This window comes from Coenobita brevimanus, chromosome 93 (genome assembly GCF_032717465.1).
Source record: "Coenobita brevimanus isolate Jiangsu-jjx chromosome 93, ASM3271746v2, whole genome shotgun sequence".
Lineage (NCBI taxonomy): Eukaryota > Metazoa > Arthropoda > Malacostraca > Decapoda > Coenobitidae > Coenobita > Coenobita brevimanus.
The window spans coordinates 29,216,779-29,237,105 of NC_137046.1; the positions used below are offsets into that span (position 1 = coordinate 29,216,779).

Sequence of the window (20,327 nt, forward strand, 5' to 3'; positions counted from 1 at the left end):
ATTAATGTGCAGTCATGTTATCTGCATACTATTTGCTCTTTCAGGTTGCTTTCTCTACAGTTCAGTAATATCGATATGTTTGTTGTGTTTGGTATCGTATATTTTACCTTGAAAACTTGCCTTTGATGGGGTCCTTGAACCCAACCAACATTTTACCACTGTTACGTGTTTCGTTATACGAAAATTCATTATACGACTATGGCAAATGGAACCTAACTGCTCATATCTTCGGGACCTCCCTGTACATACCTGTGTAGGTCAGACAACTGCATGACTCGGACTGAATTACCCATCAGTTACTCCGCGTTACTGAGGCTTGACTGTACAATATTTCTACACATTATGGTACAGGGACCTAAAACTGGGGATCTAGACAAGGTAGCCATGATAAAAAGACAGCTGAGGCATGAAATGTGCAACTAGAATACATTTTTTTTCTCTACCAGTTATAATTACCGTACATGTAACTAAATATTCAGGCACTGTCTTCTGGAAAAGGGTGTTAAAAAAAGAAAAAAAATCTAAAGAGAGAAATACCAGTTACAAAGGATGCCTGTATATGGGTACAAACAATGAAAGGTACTAAAAGTCTGGAGAAATATATACAGTGTAATTAGAAAAGAAATACATTAACACCACCCTTACTCTCTGGTTAGAAAAAATAAACAATGCTATATGTCCCTCCCTTGACCACCACTCATGTAATGGTTTTATATAAGCTGCAATTTGTTGCAGCAGTACTGAAAACAATGACCAGAATATACCATTTAACTAATTTCAACATCTATTTTTGTTAAAGCATTAAGAAGTGCAATATCAACATCATCAACACTTTTCCAAAATTTCATATAACAAACTTTAACTGGCAGCACTACCATACCTATGTCCCAGCCTTACACTTTTCTCCTATGAAAAGCGAGTGAACTAAAGGCTCCTACACTCTTTGCTATAACTGAATTAGTACTATTATATAGTCCTCGATTGAATTTTTTTGGTGATAGGTGGGGGTGTTCACCATCCACTCTCTCGATGTAGTGCTGCTCTCAAGTGGCTGTCCTGTCCTCTCTTCCTTCCTTCCTCTAAGTCATTCTTTCCTTCAATCTTTCCTCTTCTGTCTATGGATGACTCTACACTGAGTGACAAGCTAAATGGTTTCCTGTACACCAAGAAACCATTTACTACACTGGATGGTAACCATATAACCAAACTATGGCACCTGGTGGTTCAGTGGGTAATTAAGGCACTCCGACTGGATTGAGCCTGTATTGGTTCATATCTAAGGGGCGATTGGGGTTTTTTGCTCACGTAATGCCAATCAGGGATGAGTGAGGCTGGTCACTCTCTTCTTAAATGTCAGGACCAACTTGCCTAGCCCCAGGCTCCTATGCTCCTCATGGGATAACACAGGATTAGATGATGATGATGATAGTGAGGATGATTAGCTTTTTTATATTTTACAAATCCTGGTACGTCAGCAGCTATTCTTTGCTTACAGTCTCTTGTAATTCATTATAATTTTTTTTTCAAATCAGAAATGTACTCTGTACTTTTATCCTTGAATCAGAGATGTCTCACAGTTGCATCCTAAACACATTAAGTGAGGACCTACCGTACATAACCAGCAGTTCTCATTTTAGTTCAATGAAGAATTATACTATCACAACTTTCTCCATATTACTGGCTCTGTAAATTGAAAGGAAACAGCACATTAGCTATATTGGAACTTTAGTATGCAATTTTGCAGTTACTGCTAATTCATTGTGGACTTAGAGGCAAATGGCATTATTTTAAAAGCTGCCAATAATACCCATTGCCAGTGCTGTCACCTAAGAGTCTTCCTGGGAGCTGACAGGATACTGAGGATCAACTACTGTACATGCTATTGCTTAATAAGGTAAAGTTGGATTATGCTGGTTTGGTTTAGGCTATATTAATTAGGTTAGGTTAGGTTAGGGTAGGTTAGGTTAAGTAAGATATGTTAGACCAGGATACCGTAGGACACTTTCCTGGGCTATTAAGATCATCAGGGAATATAGAGCCACACTGTATTGTCAAACGTACTTCTTTCCAACCATCAACATTAAAACTGAACAAATTACATTAAAAACTATCAGATAAACATAAATTTCACATCAAAAACTATTATAAATTTCATGCAAAAAAACTATTACTGACAACTTGTAAGAATTTTCCGGGCAAACTAAAATGTTACAAAATAAATAAGGAAAAAAAAAAAGAAAATGAGCACTAACTATCACAATCTTATGAATTCATATTATTTATATTTCAAATGTCACATCCCAAAGACACTAACAATATACCTCTTAAATTTCTACTGCAACATGCCAAAGACCCTAAAAATATACACTATTAATTATGGCTAGAGCACTTTCAAAGGCACTCCATTATATTAATCCCTCAGTTTGACCATTTCCTTGAAGTTATCAAATGTTATGTGGAAAAAAAAAGTAGCTACTGGCTACAGTGCTAAATACAGGCTTAAAAATTATAAAATGCTTTGGCCCACAACCATTTACATCTCTTATGAAATTTTCTAAGTTTCATGAATGATGTTGCACTGATGAAAAATCATTAACACCCGATGAATTTGCATTCACGCAACTAATACAATGCTGTAAGCCTGTCTACTCCTCTGCTGGATCATAGGCCAGGCAGGGACCAAGCCACTTCTGAACTGTAGCCACGTCCACTCCTTTTCGCCGAGCATAATCTTCAACCTGCCAAATGAGACATACTGTTAATTATCCTGCTATTCCACAATCAGCTGAATCTGCAAACAATGGATTTCCCTTGCTTGGAGTTATTCACTTGGAAATAATACATAACATAGTTTTTAATTAACCCTATTAGGTTTTGGGGCCAGGCAGATTATGTCTGTGTCAAAGTCAGCCACACTCGCTGACCCACATCTTTGCGGCCTGACATTTTACTTTGATTGCTTTGTGTAAATACATTTTTCAAGATAGAATGTTGGTTTTGGTGTCATTTTAAAGCTGAATAGTTGTACTTTATCGTAGTATGTTAAAAAATGGAGAACAAATAAAATGTCAAAATGATTAGTTGAAGTTAGGCAAAAAGCAATAATTTTATACCTTGCCACAGAAAAATATTCGGCAAAAAATAATTAGTAAAGATATGTAAATTTGGTTTAAACCATGCAAAAATGCAATAAGTTACCTTTACAATGATATATAGATTATGGTAATTTTTGCATTTCACTGTGCAGTAAAGCGAAAGGAAAGAGATGCACAATTTTATTTTAGTCTTGGCCGCATATTCGCTTTGCATTGTTTTTCTTTGATCGGTCGGTGTAAATACACTTTTTATGAAAGGATGCTGGTTGTGGTGTTATTTTGAAGCTGAATAGTTGTACTTTATTGTACTATGTTCATAAAAGGAAAACAGAGAAAATAAAAAGTCAAAGTGACGAGTTGAAGTTAGGCAAAAATCAAAAATTTTATACCTTGCTGTAGAAAAATATTCACCAAGAATAAAGTTATAAAGAAACAAAGCCATGAGTCAGATCAGCTGTGCAGTACCGCCACACATAAAGCAACCATTCCGTGACAACATACTCGAGCCTCTTTGTTATGATGCATAAATGCAACTTATGGTGAATATTTTACAAAAGATTCTTAAAATGACGATTAAAAGCGTCATCCGAATCTCTGAGGTTGCATCTGAAATGACGATCGAAATAGTCATTTGAATCTCAAAGGGTTAATATACAGTAATTATTCAATTATCCGGATGGCCATTACCCAGATGCTGTGATCTGGCTGTTCAAAACCATTATTCACATATTTTGCCAAGATATCCAGACAAAATGCTTGCGTCTGTTCGAAAAAAAATGGTCGCGTGAAAAATTTCCCCCCAGATGGGCCAGAACAGCCCAGTGGCACCGCCATGTCTGGCTGATTAGTTTACGCAGCATCCACCAGGGACCCCCTCACTCTGTCTCAGTTCCCACGCGGCAACCACGTGGCGAGCAGCTTGTCTCAGACACTTGTTATGGCGGTGCATGTGGCAGCTTTTGTGGTAGTTTCTTACCTGCTTCAGGCCTTGCTATTCCTTGCACGCCTCTTCCTAGAGTGTGTGATGATGGCACCTTCACCAGGGAAAAAGAAGAAGGTAGTAATGACTTTGGAGAAGCTGGAGATCCTGGGTAAGACTGATGCGGGATGGTCAAATCGTGAGTGTTGACTCTGATTTTATGCTAGCTTACTGTACTGTATTCTGATTTTATTCTATTTTATTTTGATTTTATTCCAATCTACCATTGTGTTTTGTGTGCCCACTGCATTTTTCTTGTGTAGCTGATTTTTTTCATGTTTTCATGTCATGGCCCTGCAGTGGTGACTGCTTGTCAGTGGTTGATGAGTCTACTTGACCATGGTAACTGCTTGGCTGTGGTTTATAGGTCTGCTTGACAAGACAGAGTAGTGTTAAACAACAGGAACAAATGTTGAACGGTGTACTGTAGTGGCCTTTTACACTGACTTTCAAAGTTAGGTTATGTACAAATGGGGGCCAGGGGAAACGTCCATTATCCAGACGGAGCCATTACCTGGACATGCCTTTGGCTCTATTACGTCAGATAATAGAGAGATTACTGTACATTTCATTTTTTCCACTGACCATTTCCAATCACCACTGTCTCATTCAGCATTTCAAACACCATAATGAATATGAATACAATAGGGACTCCATGAGCTGGCTTGAATGCAAGTAGGGTATGGTATCACTAAACCAACAATAATCTCACTATGCAATAATTCATCATCCAATCCTTTACTCTCCCATCAGGAGTGTTGGTGCCAATGGCTACGTTCAACAGTCCACGCTTTTTAGTCAACAGTGACCACTCCTTTTTGTCCTGAACAGCAATACGTAAGCAATAGCTACAACACAACAACCCCTTGGATTTAAATTATATACAGTGAGTCTTCAATATACGAAAGGGATAGGGACCAAAAAAACTGTCGTAATCCGAAATTTCATATATCGGAACGATTTTCCCCACTGAAATATACATAGAAATGGGGGGACGCATCCCAGGACTCCCTCAGACCCCCACCTAAACTTTGCCCCTCCTATTTTGAAGTAATACCTGTAGATGTAGAGAATGAGGTGGCCATTTTCTTGTACACCTCCTTTTTCTTGGTCACAGTCCCAATGGTGGAAGCTGCAAGGCCTAAAGCACGCCCAATCTCCAAGACTCCCAGTCCCTCCTCGTGACGTCTTATAATTTCCAATTTCCTCTCCAGATTTAGAGTATGGTGCTGCTTCTTCTTTGCAGCAGGCTCCCCCAATGCTGGAGACAATGCAGGGCGCTTGGGAGGAATGTCTAAACAGTACAAAAAGGTGCAGAGCTGCGAAAATATCCTCACGTGCAGCAAAACTGTGAGGAGGGACATGGACTTGGTTCCGGGACAATTCGCCGTGAAGTCAATTTGCCATCAAAACATGGACGATTCCCCGTCAGGACAATACGCACCCAAGACGATTCCCCGTCACTGTATAAATACTGTATTCTTAATATTAATTGACTAATACTATACTAACTATTTTCATGGGGGACTATCAAGGTCTATGTTCATTCAGCAGCGTAGGCTTTGGATATTATTTATAATTTACACTTGTAGTCAATAATTAACTTGCATCTGCCTCGCTGTAGTCGACTTTGAATTATAATATGGCATTTCCCATAGCTGTCTTCAGTAATTTTTATTGTAATTTTTGGATGCAGTTGGTTGAGACTGATCGATTAGCAGAGAATGTGGACGTAATATGAAGATTATTCATATAATTTTTGAGTAAGTCCATCGTTCACTTGAGGTATTTAGGCATTACTGTATATAAATGTCAGTGTCTCTTACACTGCCTTATGTTAAATGATGAAGTGAAACATCGTTCGTCACCTGATTCACATTTCAATATATTTATATTTTTTTCTGTTAATACCAACTATTTGATGCCATATTTTACATTTATTATAAAAAGAATAAACCACTATCACCTTTATAACTCATTACATTTTTATTTTTATTTTTTTTTTATTTTTGGTTTTACGCCTGGTATCCCCGAAGGGCTAAGGCGTTGCCCCTGAGTAGAGGACTTTGGATTGGAGCATGTAGCATTTTATGACCGGATGCCCTTCCTGATGTCTACCAATGACCCTTGGGTGGATTCGATCCTCCGACCCTTCGGTCAGAGCGGAGCGCTCTAACCCACTGAGCCACGGCTGCTACAGGAGACATAGAGAAGACTAGGTGCAGATTTGAACTGTGTACAGGTGTAGTAGAGTGCCAGGCCACTCCACCTTACCTCACCTTGTCTCCTATAGCTTGAAAATTAATATACAGTACCCTCGCGTCCAGCACGATAATATTGTCATGCATGGGTCACGTGTTGGACCAAAAACGTGTTGGACTAACAACAGAGCTTATGGGGAAAAATGAATTATGTCAGCAACCCTCGGAAAAGTCACCCTAAATACCTACCATATACCTATACATATATTGGTAATATTGTACGAGTAATTATAATAAATGGTACTGTGCTATGAATGATAACTAACTTTTTAGGATAGTGTTGGTGGGCTTGCTGGGAATGGAAGGTGGTATTCAAGGCTGTAGGTAGTCCTACTGAGTCCCCGGAGGATGGCTGCTGGCGTCACTAGCGGGTAATGGCTGTTGCTCCTCCTCAACCTCCCTCATAAATCCTTCGAAATCACACTCAGAATCACTATCTTCGTCCACAGCCATGGAAGGTCCTGCTTCTGCCTGTCCTAGCACTGTAATCCTCGGCAAAGTGCATGCTTCTCACACTGTTGCCAGAGCCCCATCTCGTGACTGTGGAAAGTGATCGCTGTTGCTGACTCGGTAGAGAATAAGGAGAAGCAACTTTGTTTATAAACTGGTACACACGCCGATGAGAAGGGTTTCAAAACGATTGATATTTAATCTAAAATATTAATATGTATTCAGTGTCAGGCTAAATGTTCAATGCCGTAGTACGATACATTCTCTGTTGAGTCGCCTGGGTTTTGGTCACACTGTTTTGCCAGTATCCTCGGCAGGAATCCATCCAGATGAATTCCAAATGCCCGTGGTATCATCGGCAATTTTACCACGTTACCGTTCAGATTTACCATCGTATCCTCGGCAAACCTGGTATGAAGTGCTGTGTGATAGCCTTCGGCTGCCAGGATCTTGTCTTGTTTTTTATTATGATCACATTGACTTCATTCATGTCGTAGGACTTGGCAATGTCAACTTTCCTCTCCCCTTTCTTCTTCCTCTCGATGCTTTCTAACTTGGTGGCCTGAGGGAGGTGCCGACGCTTCTTGGGGTTCTCAGAAGGCTTCCTAGGCATCGTGAGCAGGGTAAAATGCAGTAACAAGGGCAGAAAATGCAGCAAGAAAAAAGCACCTTCCAATGCAATTATGCGACTGAGTGGCGCTGTGGCGGGAGAAATTTAAACAAAACATCACGTGACACCAGAAGTGTTTATAATTGGGCGACATCACGATTACGTCACGATAGCGGGCGGGGAAGGCTACTTGATCAGAAGTTTTCATTGGCTATCATCATCATGGGAATGTCCAGTATGACCGTGTTGGACCGGGGGTGATCGTGCTAGAGTGAACTCTACGGATTTCGCCCACTTCTCGGAGCTCTGTCCATGTTATGCTAACACACTCATGTTGCAGTAATTAAATCGTATTAAATAATACTAATTAATTGCTCTCCGTGCTGGACCCGAATCGTGCTGGACTAACGCGTGTTGGACGCGAGGGTACTGTACTTGCTAAATAAACAGCTAGGGCTGAGTGCAAGAAGGGCCAATGTCAAAAATTGCTCATATGGAGGTAAGGGTACCAGGGAGCTTTTAAAATAAAGGTCTTTCAATGCTACAAAGGCCAATGTCCCCAGAGTCTTAGGGAGGATGCTATAACACAACTAGAAGATGGACCACGGAAACTTGCGCGTAAAAAGCTGAAGGACCTGATTGACCTTCCTCTGATTTCTGCTAGAAGTAGACATTTCTACAGAAGCATACAGGCAGCAGATGGTGTAGATGATTATTTAGATGATGACACCAGAGTACAATTTCTCATTAGTCTTTAAATACTGAAAAAAGATTGCCTTATATTTTTTTCAATTCAGGAATGATTTTTATGAAAAAAATATATAATTCTCAAATTATTGTTTATAAACAATGGAAATATTACCGAAAATAGGGAAACTGCACTTAGGTAAATTTAATATTCAGTTAAAAACATGTAACAATGATTTTATTTTTAAAAATGTGCTGATCATTACCGAATAAGAAAAAATGTCATAAGAAAATACTCTTTACATATATATATATATTTTTTTCACAATGCAAAGCAGCTTTTAAGTTACTGAAAAAGGCATTATGTGATTGCAACTTGGTTAAACAACAATGAAAAAATTACTTTTATGGCTATTCTTCTTAGCTGAATTTTAGTAAAATCTGCAAACTTTTAAATGCATTTTTCTCAAAACCTCATTTTTTGACATTGGCCCCTCTTGCACTCAGCCCTAGTGTTACTGATATGTAAATAAATGACAGGGAATTGACGTAACGGCTAACTGTCCTGAGACTGTGGACTTAACTGAGAAGCACACGAAAAACTGTTTACCAGAGAAGGGTTAGTTCGTTTCCTCGCCCCAAGCGAGCACCCATTTTGAATTTTTCGTATTTCCTTGTGTATCGCTTTTCATATCATTGATAAAGAAGATACTTTCGTACTGTGGAATTTGTCCTATACTGTATTCATCGCTTTCGTAACATAGAAAATTTGTACTTTGGGTTTTTCTTTATCAAGGACTCACTGTACTACAGTACTAATATTAATCCAGTATTGTTACTCATGACAGTATACTGTATGTGTTCATTGTTATCATCCTAAATCTAATTTGTGCTAATGAGCAATGTGGGTTAGATCCAAAAACAGAATTAGAAAAATTAAGAGTAGAACTATCATGTGAACACTAAGTGCAATGGGCAATATATCAATTTGGTCCACATTAAGTTTTCATAATTCACAGTTATATATCACATGCTACTCATTCACAAAATTTAATCTCTTTTTAGTTATTCTTCAATGATACCTCTAGTATTCACCGATATCACTGACTGATAAATTATTAAAGGGGCACAACCTTAATTATGATTACTTTTGTACTGACCATTTATTGGGTCTGACAGGAGACAAAAGCTAGTTTTAACAAAATGGTAGATGAACAAGACATACAAGTGATCTAGGAGAAAAAGGCATGATGTTAATTTACTGCTGTCAGGTAATACAGTATAATCTCCAAATAAAATAATTAAAAATAATTTGCATCCATAGGATGTAGTGGATTTTAAAATCTGCATTCACTGGTCCAAACTTTTTGTCATGATGGCATAAACATGAACCCTGACTGACTGACCACGCACACATGCATGCAAGCACACACACATGCACGCATTAGAGACCAGCACTATTGATCAGACATGCCTGAGACAGTTCCATAGTTTGTTTGATATTTATAGTAAAATCAATCTCCTGGAAGCCATCATTGCCCAGAGAAGTACTTGAAAGGACCTGTTACCTTCTGCAATGTGTGAATTGTGCCCAGGAAGCAGTGTTTATCACCAAACTGTCATTCCCTGTTCCTGCCTACACCTGCCACGTAAACAAACACTTACTGCATTGAACACAGACTATAATGGCACTATGCTGGTTCAAATTAAGAGCACTTAGTAAGGGAGACAGTAAAAGAAGTGCTGCTGAATATCTCAAGTACTATAGAAAGAAGTGAAGTAAGGGAAACAAGCAAAACAGCCAAGGAGGTAGCTTCTATCATTATGCCCGGGATCACCAATATAATTAAAGTTGCTGTGTTGATGGTGGTGTCTAAAGCTGTGAGAGATATTGGTAATAAACTGGAGATGAAATGATTAATAATGCAAGATGGCAACAGGGGCTGAAGTTCCTCTGGCAAGAAGGACAGAGCGTCCTGAAGAAAATCCTGAAATCTTGAACAATGACAAAGAAGTGAAGTAGGTGCAGACAGCATTAGCAGTGTCTCAGATCACTGAGAGTGCAACTGACAGGCTAACGGGAAGCTCCTTCTCATGTATATCAAGTGGAAGCTCAATCCTCCTGCAGCTTCACATATGGGAGGGATATGGGAGAGACAGATAAGAACAATCAGGAAAATTATGACTGTCATGCTATGGAATCAGGTTCTAGATGATGAACGTGTTAGAGACTGTATTCTGTGAGGTACAAGGTAGGCCCTTAACACCTGTGCCAGATGATCCCCAAAATTTAGAGGCTTTTACCCCAAATCATTTGCTCTTGTTCCATCCAGGTCACACTGTCCCACAAGGCAAAACATGCAAGCAGGATTTGTATGGTAAAAGATGGAGACAAATTCAAATTATAGGTAATCATTTCTAGAAGCGATGGCTTAGGGAGTACCTTCCATTAGTAGAACTGTGTCACAAGTGGCTGGAGTCACAAAGAAATTTCCAAATAGGGGACTTGGTTCTGGTAATGGAGAAGTACTCCTAGGCTAGCCTCTTGGAAGTATTACACGTGTTCCCTGGCAGAGACAGCTTGGTGCGCAATGCAGAAGTGCACACAGCCTACAGTAAGTTTGCAAAGCCAGTGACAAAGTTGTGTTTGTTCGGAGGCAGCAGTACAATAGGTTAGTTTGAACCTTGAACAGTCAGGACCCAGGCCAGAATATGCCTCCTGACTGAGTGTGTGACATGCTCTGCTCTACAAGGGTGAATAAATTTGTGCATTTGTAGCATTAATGTGTACTCTGTATTACTACCTTGGCACCAACATAGTTTTGTATGCCCTCTGTGGCATTACTTGTGCTTTGTCGCTTTGGTTGAAATTTGTGTAAGTGCTTGAGATGTGCCTTGTAGTAGCAGTTTTTGTAAACAAGAAGAGTCTTATTTGAGGGGATGGAATATTACGGCACATCACATGAATATAAACTCTCTCTTATTTTTTGGTGACATGATATTTTGACTTGTTGTGTTTGCTCTGGTTGCATTTTATCGAGCAGGAAATTTCTGTTTCAACTAAGGAAAATAAGAGGGTCGTTTGCTTGTATTTAGTTTGTATGTGTGATCTCTTGTGTGTACAGACAAAGACCTGATGTTTTTTACATGAGATGCAGTCCATCCACTTAACTCGAAAGATGTTGTGTTGGGGGCCCCGCAATTTTCTGGGGACTGACCGGGGATTGAGAGGTTCCACAATCTGTAAGTACCTCATATTGGTCTGTGAAGTATCTGTGTGATAGCTGATAGTGAGGAAAAAAAAGTGCTATATACAGTACTTTACATTGGGGTAAAAGTTAGGTTAAAGCAGATGAAATTCCTTCCAGTCGCACGGCTAGGGATCTGTGTATGGGCTCGGCCTCCCAAACTGAGGGGAGGTTGAGGGGATTTATGAACTGAGCTGCTACATGAGAGACCTCCGAGGGGAAGCTGTGGGCATAGGTGGCATCACTGTGATGAATATCCAATAAAGAAGACCCTGGTACAAGATAAGGCATTTTAAAATCCTTACCTGTATGGCGAACATCATTGGACACTACATTACATGCATTCTTCGCTAATAAACTGTTATAGCAATGTGGTGAATTAAAGCACAGTGAAAATAAAGACCAAAATACAGAGCTACACATCCCATACCTGATCTCTATCTATCTTTCCAGTGGAGAAGTAATAGCTCTTAGGATGAGAAAAATAGAGGCCTGAAACAGATGCAGCTGGAGTCATGGCCAGAGCTTCTGTGAGGCCTATTCCTGTCTCCTCCTCTACATGCATTACCTCCCACATTGTCTTCTTTTCATAATGATCTGGTTGGCTTGGGTACCCAGGTGCTGGCCTTATTCCCTGCAACAAAATAACAATAGTAAGTGCAGGGAGGCTGTGGCCAAGTGGAAAAGCAAGAAACTTCAAACTCCGGCCCTTATGAGTATATCGTGAATGACTGAATTCTGGTGTTCTACAAACTCGCAGGCTGGTCATTCAAAAATATCTTGACAATATTAAATAAATTCTGAATGAGATATTACTTTAAACTGCAGTAAAGCCAGTGAATGTCAGAGAACAAATGGTTATGCAAGACTATCTAGTGGGGAGCACTGCTACCTTGAAAGCATGTGACAGCTCTGGGGAGCACTGCTATCTTGAAAGCATGACAGCTTTTGTTCACTGTTGGCAACACTGCAGATTGGACTGTAATAGCAAGGAGCTAGCACGGCTATGTGTGTGTGTGTGTATTTACCTAGTTGTATTTACCTAGTTGTGATGTACAGGAAATGAGCTACGCTTGTGGGGTCTCGTCTCTGTTTCTCAGTAAGTCAAATTTTGCTTTAAACTCGTTTAAGTTTTTAGACTGGACGATCTCTTTGTCCAGGCTATTCCACAGGTCTATGCATCTATATGGAAAACTGTTTTTCTTGATATCCTTCAAGCAACCTGGCTTTTTCAGTTTCATTCTGTGTCCTCTTGTTACTCTCCCATCCCTTACAAACAGATCTTTTCCATCAATTATATCTACTCCCATCATGGCCCAGAACACTGCAATCATGTCGACTCCCTGTCTCCCTTTTTCTAAGGAAGGCAGATCCGGCTTTTCCAGCAACCCTCTGTACAACAGATCTGCCAGGATAGGGACCATCTTGGTTGCTGTTCTTTGTATTCTCTCAATCTTGTTTATATCTTTCTTTTTGTGTGGGAACCACACCATTACTGCATTTTCCAACTTGGGGCGGATCATGGCCACTATCAATTTTTTCATCATCTCCTCATCCATGTAATGAAATGTTACTTTTATGTCTGTCAAGAGTTTACATGTCTCTCTAACTGTCTTGTTAATGTGTTTTTCAGGTGACAAACTATCCTGGACCAGCACTCCCATATCATTCTCTTCTCTCACTTCTGTGATTGGTTTATTACCCATCAAATAATTCAGTGATGGCCTCTTGGTACTTTTACCTATTACCAATATTTTATGTTTTTTGGCATTGAATTTCATTTCCCACATCCCGCTCCAATCGTGAATCCTATCCAGATCCTTCTGCAGCATTTTACAGTCATCCTCAACTTCAACTTTCCTAAATATCTTTGCACCATCAGCAAACAAACTTGCATAACTGTTCATTCCATTTACCATATGGTTTACGCAAATCAGTAACATTGCTGGCGCCAACACCGAGCCCTGTGGGACTCCACTTGTTACTTCCCTCCATCCAGATATCCTGTCTTTTATTACTGTCCTCATTTACCTGTCTGTCAAAGTCTCATCCACTCCAGGAGGTTTCCGTTCAGTCCTCTTATGTGCTCCAATTTTCACATTCACTGCTTTTGAGGTACCTTGTCAAAGCCATTCTCCATATCTAAATACACACAATCCATGCAACCATCTCTCTCTTGCAGCACATCAAACGCTCGTGAGTAAAAGCTCAACAAGTTGGAAACACATGACCTTCCACTTCTGAAACCAAACTGACTTTCAGCCAAAATGTTCATCTCCTCCAGATATTTTATTCATCTATCTTTCAGGATTCTCTCGCACAATTTTGTGACCAGGCTGGTCAGGGACACTGGTCTATAATATAAGGGTTCTTCCATGTTTCATCCCTTATAAATTGGTACCATACTGGCCCTCTTCCATTTCCGAGGCACTTTCCCTTCTTCCAGAGAACACACAATTAAACCGTGAATCTTATCCACCAGTTGTTCTCTGGATTCCTTCAGTACCCAATTAGAGATTCCGTCCAGTCCTGGGGCTTTCCTTACATCTTGACTTTCCAGTAATTTATACACTGTCTGCACTTCCACTTTTACTATCTTTTAGCACAACATTTCTAGTCACTCCCTCCCCCTCCACAAAATCCCTTTCTTTGGTGAAAACCGATTGGAAACATTTGTTCATCATTTCAGCTTGCACTGCCGCATCTTTATAGACCTCTCTTTCTACTTTCAGTTTGGTGATTCCTTCCGTTTGTTTCAGTTTGCCACTGACAAATCTATAAAATAATTTGGGTTCTTCCTTACATTTGTCAATTATACCTTTTTCAAAGCTCCTTTCCTCCTCTCTACGTATTCTAGTATATTCATTTCTAGTTCTTCTACATTCTTCCTTTGTTCTATTATTACCTCTCTCTTCCAGTTGTTCCATGCAATGTACCTGTCTGCTTTTGCTATCGTACACCTGTAAAACCAATCCTTTTCACTGTTTACTTTTCCACTTACTCTTGGCACACATTTTTCCATTCCTGAATTACAGAGGTCTAGAAAGATATCCCACTTCCTCTGTATCTCTCTTGTTTCTCTGAATTTTCTCCAATTGGCATTTTCAAAAAAATTTCTCAGTCCTGTAAAGTTTGCTTTCCCAAAGATGTATCTTCCCTGCCTTTAAAGTTCATCTCTTGGCACCACATTCCCTTTTATCATCTGGAAATCATGACCACATGATCACACTTTCCTATAGGCCAAAGGTATTGCAAAGATTCAATTACGTCAGGTTCTTTGGTTAGCAGTAAATCTAGTCTTGCTGGTGTGTCATCACCTCTGAATCCTGTCTCTTCATTCACTGGGTCATTACACTGTTCATTGTTATATTTAACAATATAGTGCCCCACGAATCTTCACTGCCTCCTGAGTCCCATTCCTCCCAGTTCACCTCTTTACAATTAAAATTACCCATCAGAATTATGTTGCTGCTATTCTCAATCACATTCTGTAGATAACTAACCATGTCTGACAACATCTCCAGGTATTCATCGTCATTCCATGCCCTTGTCTTAGAGGGAACATATACTACTGCCATGTCTCTCTTGCCATTCTCTCCAGTTTCTATCTATCTATCTATCTATTGCCAGACACCATAATCCCGTATGGGGTGGTCATTTGACTCTGAGTTATTTGTTTTACAGGGAGGGGCACTAACCCTCCACCAACCCACCTGACACATAGGGAGCACGTATAGTTTGGTTATATGGTTACCAACCAGCGTTGTAAATGGTTTCTTGGCTTACAGGAAACCATTTGGCTTGACACCCAATGTAATGCCACCTGTAATGGAAAGAAAAGCATTAAGTAGTGACAGGAATGATGGGAGAAATAGGAAGAGAGAAGGGCAGGTACAGAAAAAGAATGATAAAGGCTAAGGAAGAAGTAGGCAGCACTACATCAAGTGAGTGGATGATGGTTGCCACCACCTATTTCATATTTATCACTTCAGCCCTACCCTCTCCCAGTTCCACAGTATCCACATTTATGTTGTTCTTCACTGCTATCATCACTCCTCCTCCCGTTTTTTTCTATTCTATCTCTTCTCCACAGTTTGTATTTACCATCTCCCATATGGATATCAATATCCTATCTTAACTTGGTATCTACAAACCACATAGTATCTGGTTCATGTACTCTCAAGAAACCATTGATTTCTACCCTTCCCAATATTAAACCATCAAACTCTTTTCGTTGTTTTTTATTCCCTCTTCTCTCCCTCTCTCCGTCGGTACCACTTCCTCAATTTCTGATCCATAACTCTCCAATAGAACACTGTCTTCTCTTCCTCTGTTCTCTGTTTGTCTTTTGCCTTTGTTTCCTTTACTGGCTCCTTTATTTTAGCTCTTTCTTCCTCATTTGCATCTCTCCTTATCCAAACATTATTGAACTCCTCTTTGTCTGATAATTTCCATGTTCTATTAATGATTTCATTTACCATTACCTGAGACTTTACTTTAAGTGGCCTCACCCCTCCTTCCTCGTACTTTCCTGAACTACACACTTCTTCAATCTCTTCTTGAACTTTGTTGTTACCCTCCATAACTACTGATACTATCTCTTTAACCTTACTCAGTTCCTCTCTTTCCCTTTCTGATCTTACTGTCATACATTTTTCTTTTACTGGTGAAATTATCATGCATCTGTTCTTGTCTGTTACATCCCTGACTAAAGATTCTCTACTTCTTAGTACCCTAACCACTTCCTTTTCCACCTTTTCCTTGCGTTGTTCTTCTATAATCTCATTCAAATTTATATTTCTGTCCTCTTGAATTTTCTTCCACCCTCTGTGTTGCTCTTTGATTTCCTTACTATGTTCATCTTTCATCCTTGATTTTGATTCACTCTCATCTAGTTTACATTTCATCCTGTCCCTTTCTTCTTCCAACCTCTTATTTTCCCTCTTGAGCTGTTTTATTTCATTTGAGGCAGATCTGTTACTTACTTTTAATTCTGTAACTTGACTTTCTTGTTCAGCACTGTGTGTGCATACATTTTCCAACTTGCTCTGCATTACTTTGATCTCTTTCTCCTGTTCTATGGTCCGTTACTGCAACTCTCTAATTACTGACCATACCTTTTTTAACTCCTGGACATTCCTCTCCACCATTTTCTCTACTCCTGCTACTCTTGTTTGGTTCAGTTTAGTACTTCCTTTACCCTTATCTTCATCGAAGAAGCCCGCAAATTCACCGCCACCAGATATAAACAATGAACTATCCCTTTCTCCCATGATACAACCATACGGAAACTTTGTAAGTCCACTGTGTCGTGTACTCTATTTTATAACTGAAACCTGAGTTTTTTTGCTAATATCCGTCAGGACCACCTCTCGCGTATTCATTCACATAATCACAATAGGCTGGTCTCCTTTTTTATGTGTGTGTGTGTGTGTGTGTGTGTGTGTGTGTGTGTGTGTGTGTGTGTGTGTGTGTATTTACCTATTTGTAGTATATAAGAAATGAGCAATGCTCGTGTTGTCCTGGCTCTATATCCACATTTATCTAGTCTACTTTTACACACATGCAGGTTTATTGCCTGCACCACCTCTTTGTCTAAGTCATTCCAAATATTTATGTATTTACCTAATATACCTAATTGTGATATACACAAAATGTGCTATGCTTGTAGGGTCCCGTCGCCGTTTCTCAGGAAGTCAAGTTTAGCTTTAAACTCATTTAAGTTTTTAGACCGGATGATCTCTTTGTCCAGGCTATTCCACAGGTCTATACTTCTATAAGGAACGCTTTAAAGTATTTCTTGATATCCTTCAAGCAGCTTGACTTCTTCAATTTCATTCCGTGTCCTCTTGTTGCTCTCTTATCCCATATAAACAGATCTTCTCGGTCAATTTTATCTATTCCTATCATGGTCCTGAACACTGCAATCATGTCTCCCCTCTTTCTCCTTTCCTCTATGGAAGGCAAATCCAGCTTTTCCAGCCTCTCTGTATGACAGATCTGCCAGACTGGGGACCATCTTGGTTGCTGTTCTTTGTATTCTCTCAATCTTGTTTCTATCTTTCTTTTTGTGTGGAGACCACACTACCACTGCATATTCTAACCTGGGGCGGATCATAGTCATTATCAATTTTTTCATCATTTCCTCATCCATATAATGAAATGCTACTCTTATGTTAGTCAAGAGTTTATACGTCTCTCTAACTATCTTGTTAATGTGTTTTTCAGGTGACAAACTATCTTGGACCAGCACTCCCAAATCTTTCTCTTCTCTCGTTTTTGTGATTAATTCATTACCCAACAAATAATTCTGTGATGGCCTCCTGGTACTTTCACCCATTTCCTATACATTCAATCCTCGTAAATCATGTGTTTACAAATCACAGATTTGTAAATCATGGCTAAGTGGCTGTCAGACTGCCGGCACCCTTTATTTGCTGTTAAGTCACGAAAATCGCGGATCTAGGCACCGAAGTGGGCCTTTTCCGAGGAGAATCGGAAACTGCGGCATTCAATTTGAAAATCGCGACCCAACAACCAATCACCACCCGTCCCTGGTGGCAAGTGTGCATTCTAATGCAGCAGAGTTTATGAGAAACATCAGGAACTCATCACCCACTACTCTGCCCGGGTAAGGGCAGAAGCTGAGCCTGAACCACAGCCTGGCCCTTCACACACTGAGGACGTGGATGACGTAGCATCTGTCATCTCTGAGGCAGACTTTGAGGGCTTCCTGACGGAGGCAGAGGAGCTGGAGAAGGGAGAACAGCATGAGGGAGCACCCCCACCTCATGCTGAGAGGTTCTAAGTTCTTCCCAACACCACCCCACTTCATTCACTTAAGCAATATCATCATAGGATTAAGGTGAGATCCCTTAACATTACTTATTTCTATTAAATACATGCACTGAATATTCCTAAATTTGTATGTTTGTGTTTGATGGTGCCTAGATAGGTGTAGGTAGGGTGCTGTGGAGGGTGGTTGGCCAAAGTCCAGACCCAAATTCATTTTTCACATAAGTTATTATTTATAAACCGCGAAATTTGTAAATCAAGGCGGTGGTCCAGACCCAAATTGCTGTGATTTACAAGGATTGAGTGTATTTTACATTTCTTTGCATTGACTTTCATTTCCCACTTCTGGCTCTAATCATATATCCTATCCAGATCCTCCTGCAGCATTTTACAGTCCTCCTCTGCCTCTACCTTCCTCAGGATCTTTGCATCATCAGCAAACAGACTTGCATAACTGTTCACTCCATCTACCATATCATTAACGAAAATCAGGAACATTACTGGCACCAACACAGAGCCTTGGGGGACTCCACTTATTACTTCTCTTCATCCACACATCCTGTCCTTTATTATTGTCCTCATTTGTCTGTCTCTCAGAAAATCACTCATCCATTCCAGGAGGTTTCATTTCAGTCCTCCTATATGCTCTAGTTTCCACAATAGTCTCCTATGAGGTACCTTGTCGAAGGCCTCTTCCAAGTCTAAATACACACAATCCACCCAAGCGTCTCTCTCCTGTAGCACGTCACTTGCTCTTAAGTAAAAGCTTAACAAGTTGGAAACACATGACCTTCCACTTCTGAATCCAAACTGACATATCAGCCAAAATATTCATCTCTTCCACATATTTCGTCCATCTATCTTTCAGGATTCTCTCGCACAATTTTGCAACCATGCTGGTTAGGGACACTGGTCTATAATTCAGGGGTTCTTCCATGTTTCCTCCCTTATAAATTGATACCACATTTGCCCTTTTCCATTCTTGAGGCACTTTCCCCTCTTCCAGAGAACATATAATTAAACCGTGAATCTTATCTGCCTGCTGTTCTAGCTGGTAAGATTCGAAATGAATGTGTGTGTGTGTGTGTGTGTGTGTGTGTGTGTGTGTGTGTGTGTGTGTGTGTGTGTGTGTGTGTGTGTGTGTGTGTATTTACCTATTTGTATTTACCTATTTGTAGTATACAGGAATTGAGCAATGCTCGTGTTGTCCTGTCTCCATATCCACATTTATCAAGTCTACCTTTACACACATGAATGTTTTTCTCATGCACCACCTCTTTGTCTAAGTCGTTCCAAATATTTAAGAATATACCTAATTGTGATATACACGGAATGTACTATGCTCGTGGGTTTCCGTCGCTGTTTCTCAATAAGTCGAATTTAACTTTAAACTCGTTTAAGTTTTTAGACTGGACGATCTCTTTGTCCAGGCTATTCCATAAGTCTATACTTCTGTAAGGAAAGCTATATTTCTTGATATCCTTCAAGCAGCTTGACTTTTTCAATTTCATTCCATGTCCTCTTGTTGCTCTCTTATCCCATACAAACAGATCTTCTTTGTCAATTTTATCTACTCCCACCATGGTCCTGAACACCGCAATCATGTCTCCCCTCTTTCTCCTTTCCTCTAACGAAGGCAAATCCAGTTTTTCCAGCCTCTCTGTATGACAGGTCTGTCAGACTGGGGACCATCTTGGTTGCTGTTCTTTGTATTCTCTCAATCTTGTTTATATCTTTCTTTTTGTGTGGGGACCACACTACCGCTGCATATTCTAACCTGGGGCGGATCATGGCCACTATCAATTTTTTCATCATTTCCTCATCCATATAATGAAATGCTACTCTTATGTTAGTCAAGAGCTTATAAGTCTCTCCAACTATCTTGTTAATGTGCTTTTCTGGTGACACACTATCTTGGACCAGCACTCCCAAATCTTTCTCTTCTCTCCTTTTTGTGATTAATTCATTACCCAAAAAATAATTCAGTGATGGTCTCCTGGTACTTTTACCCATTTCCAATATTTTACATTTCTTTACATTAAATTTCATTTCCCACGTCCGGCTCCAATTGTGTATCCTATCCAAATCCTCCTGCAGTATTTTACAATCCTCCTCAACCTCTATCTTCCTCAAGATCTTTACATCATCAGCAAACAGACTCGCATAACTGTTCACTCCATCTACCATATCATTTACATAAAT

General features: G+C 39.8%; 1 protein-coding gene across 2 annotated transcripts in view; it reads right to left on the bottom strand.

The window, feature by feature from the left end:
- Positions 1 to 597: 597 nt before the first annotated feature.
- LOC145412627 (methionine synthase-like) overlaps positions 598 to 20,327 on the bottom strand; it is a 419,211-nt gene continuing 399,481 nt past the window's right edge. For both annotated transcript variants that reach the window (XM_080282544.1, XM_080282543.1), the window contains 2 exons: positions 11,761 to 11,964; positions 598 to 2,738 (listed from right to left, as the gene is read on the bottom strand). In XM_080282544.1, coding sequence (XP_080138670.1) covers positions 2,646 to 2,738; positions 11,761 to 11,964 — 297 coding nt within the window. In that variant the 3' untranslated portion in view covers positions 598 to 2,645. The remainder of the gene's footprint in view (positions 2,739 to 11,760; positions 11,965 to 20,327) is intronic.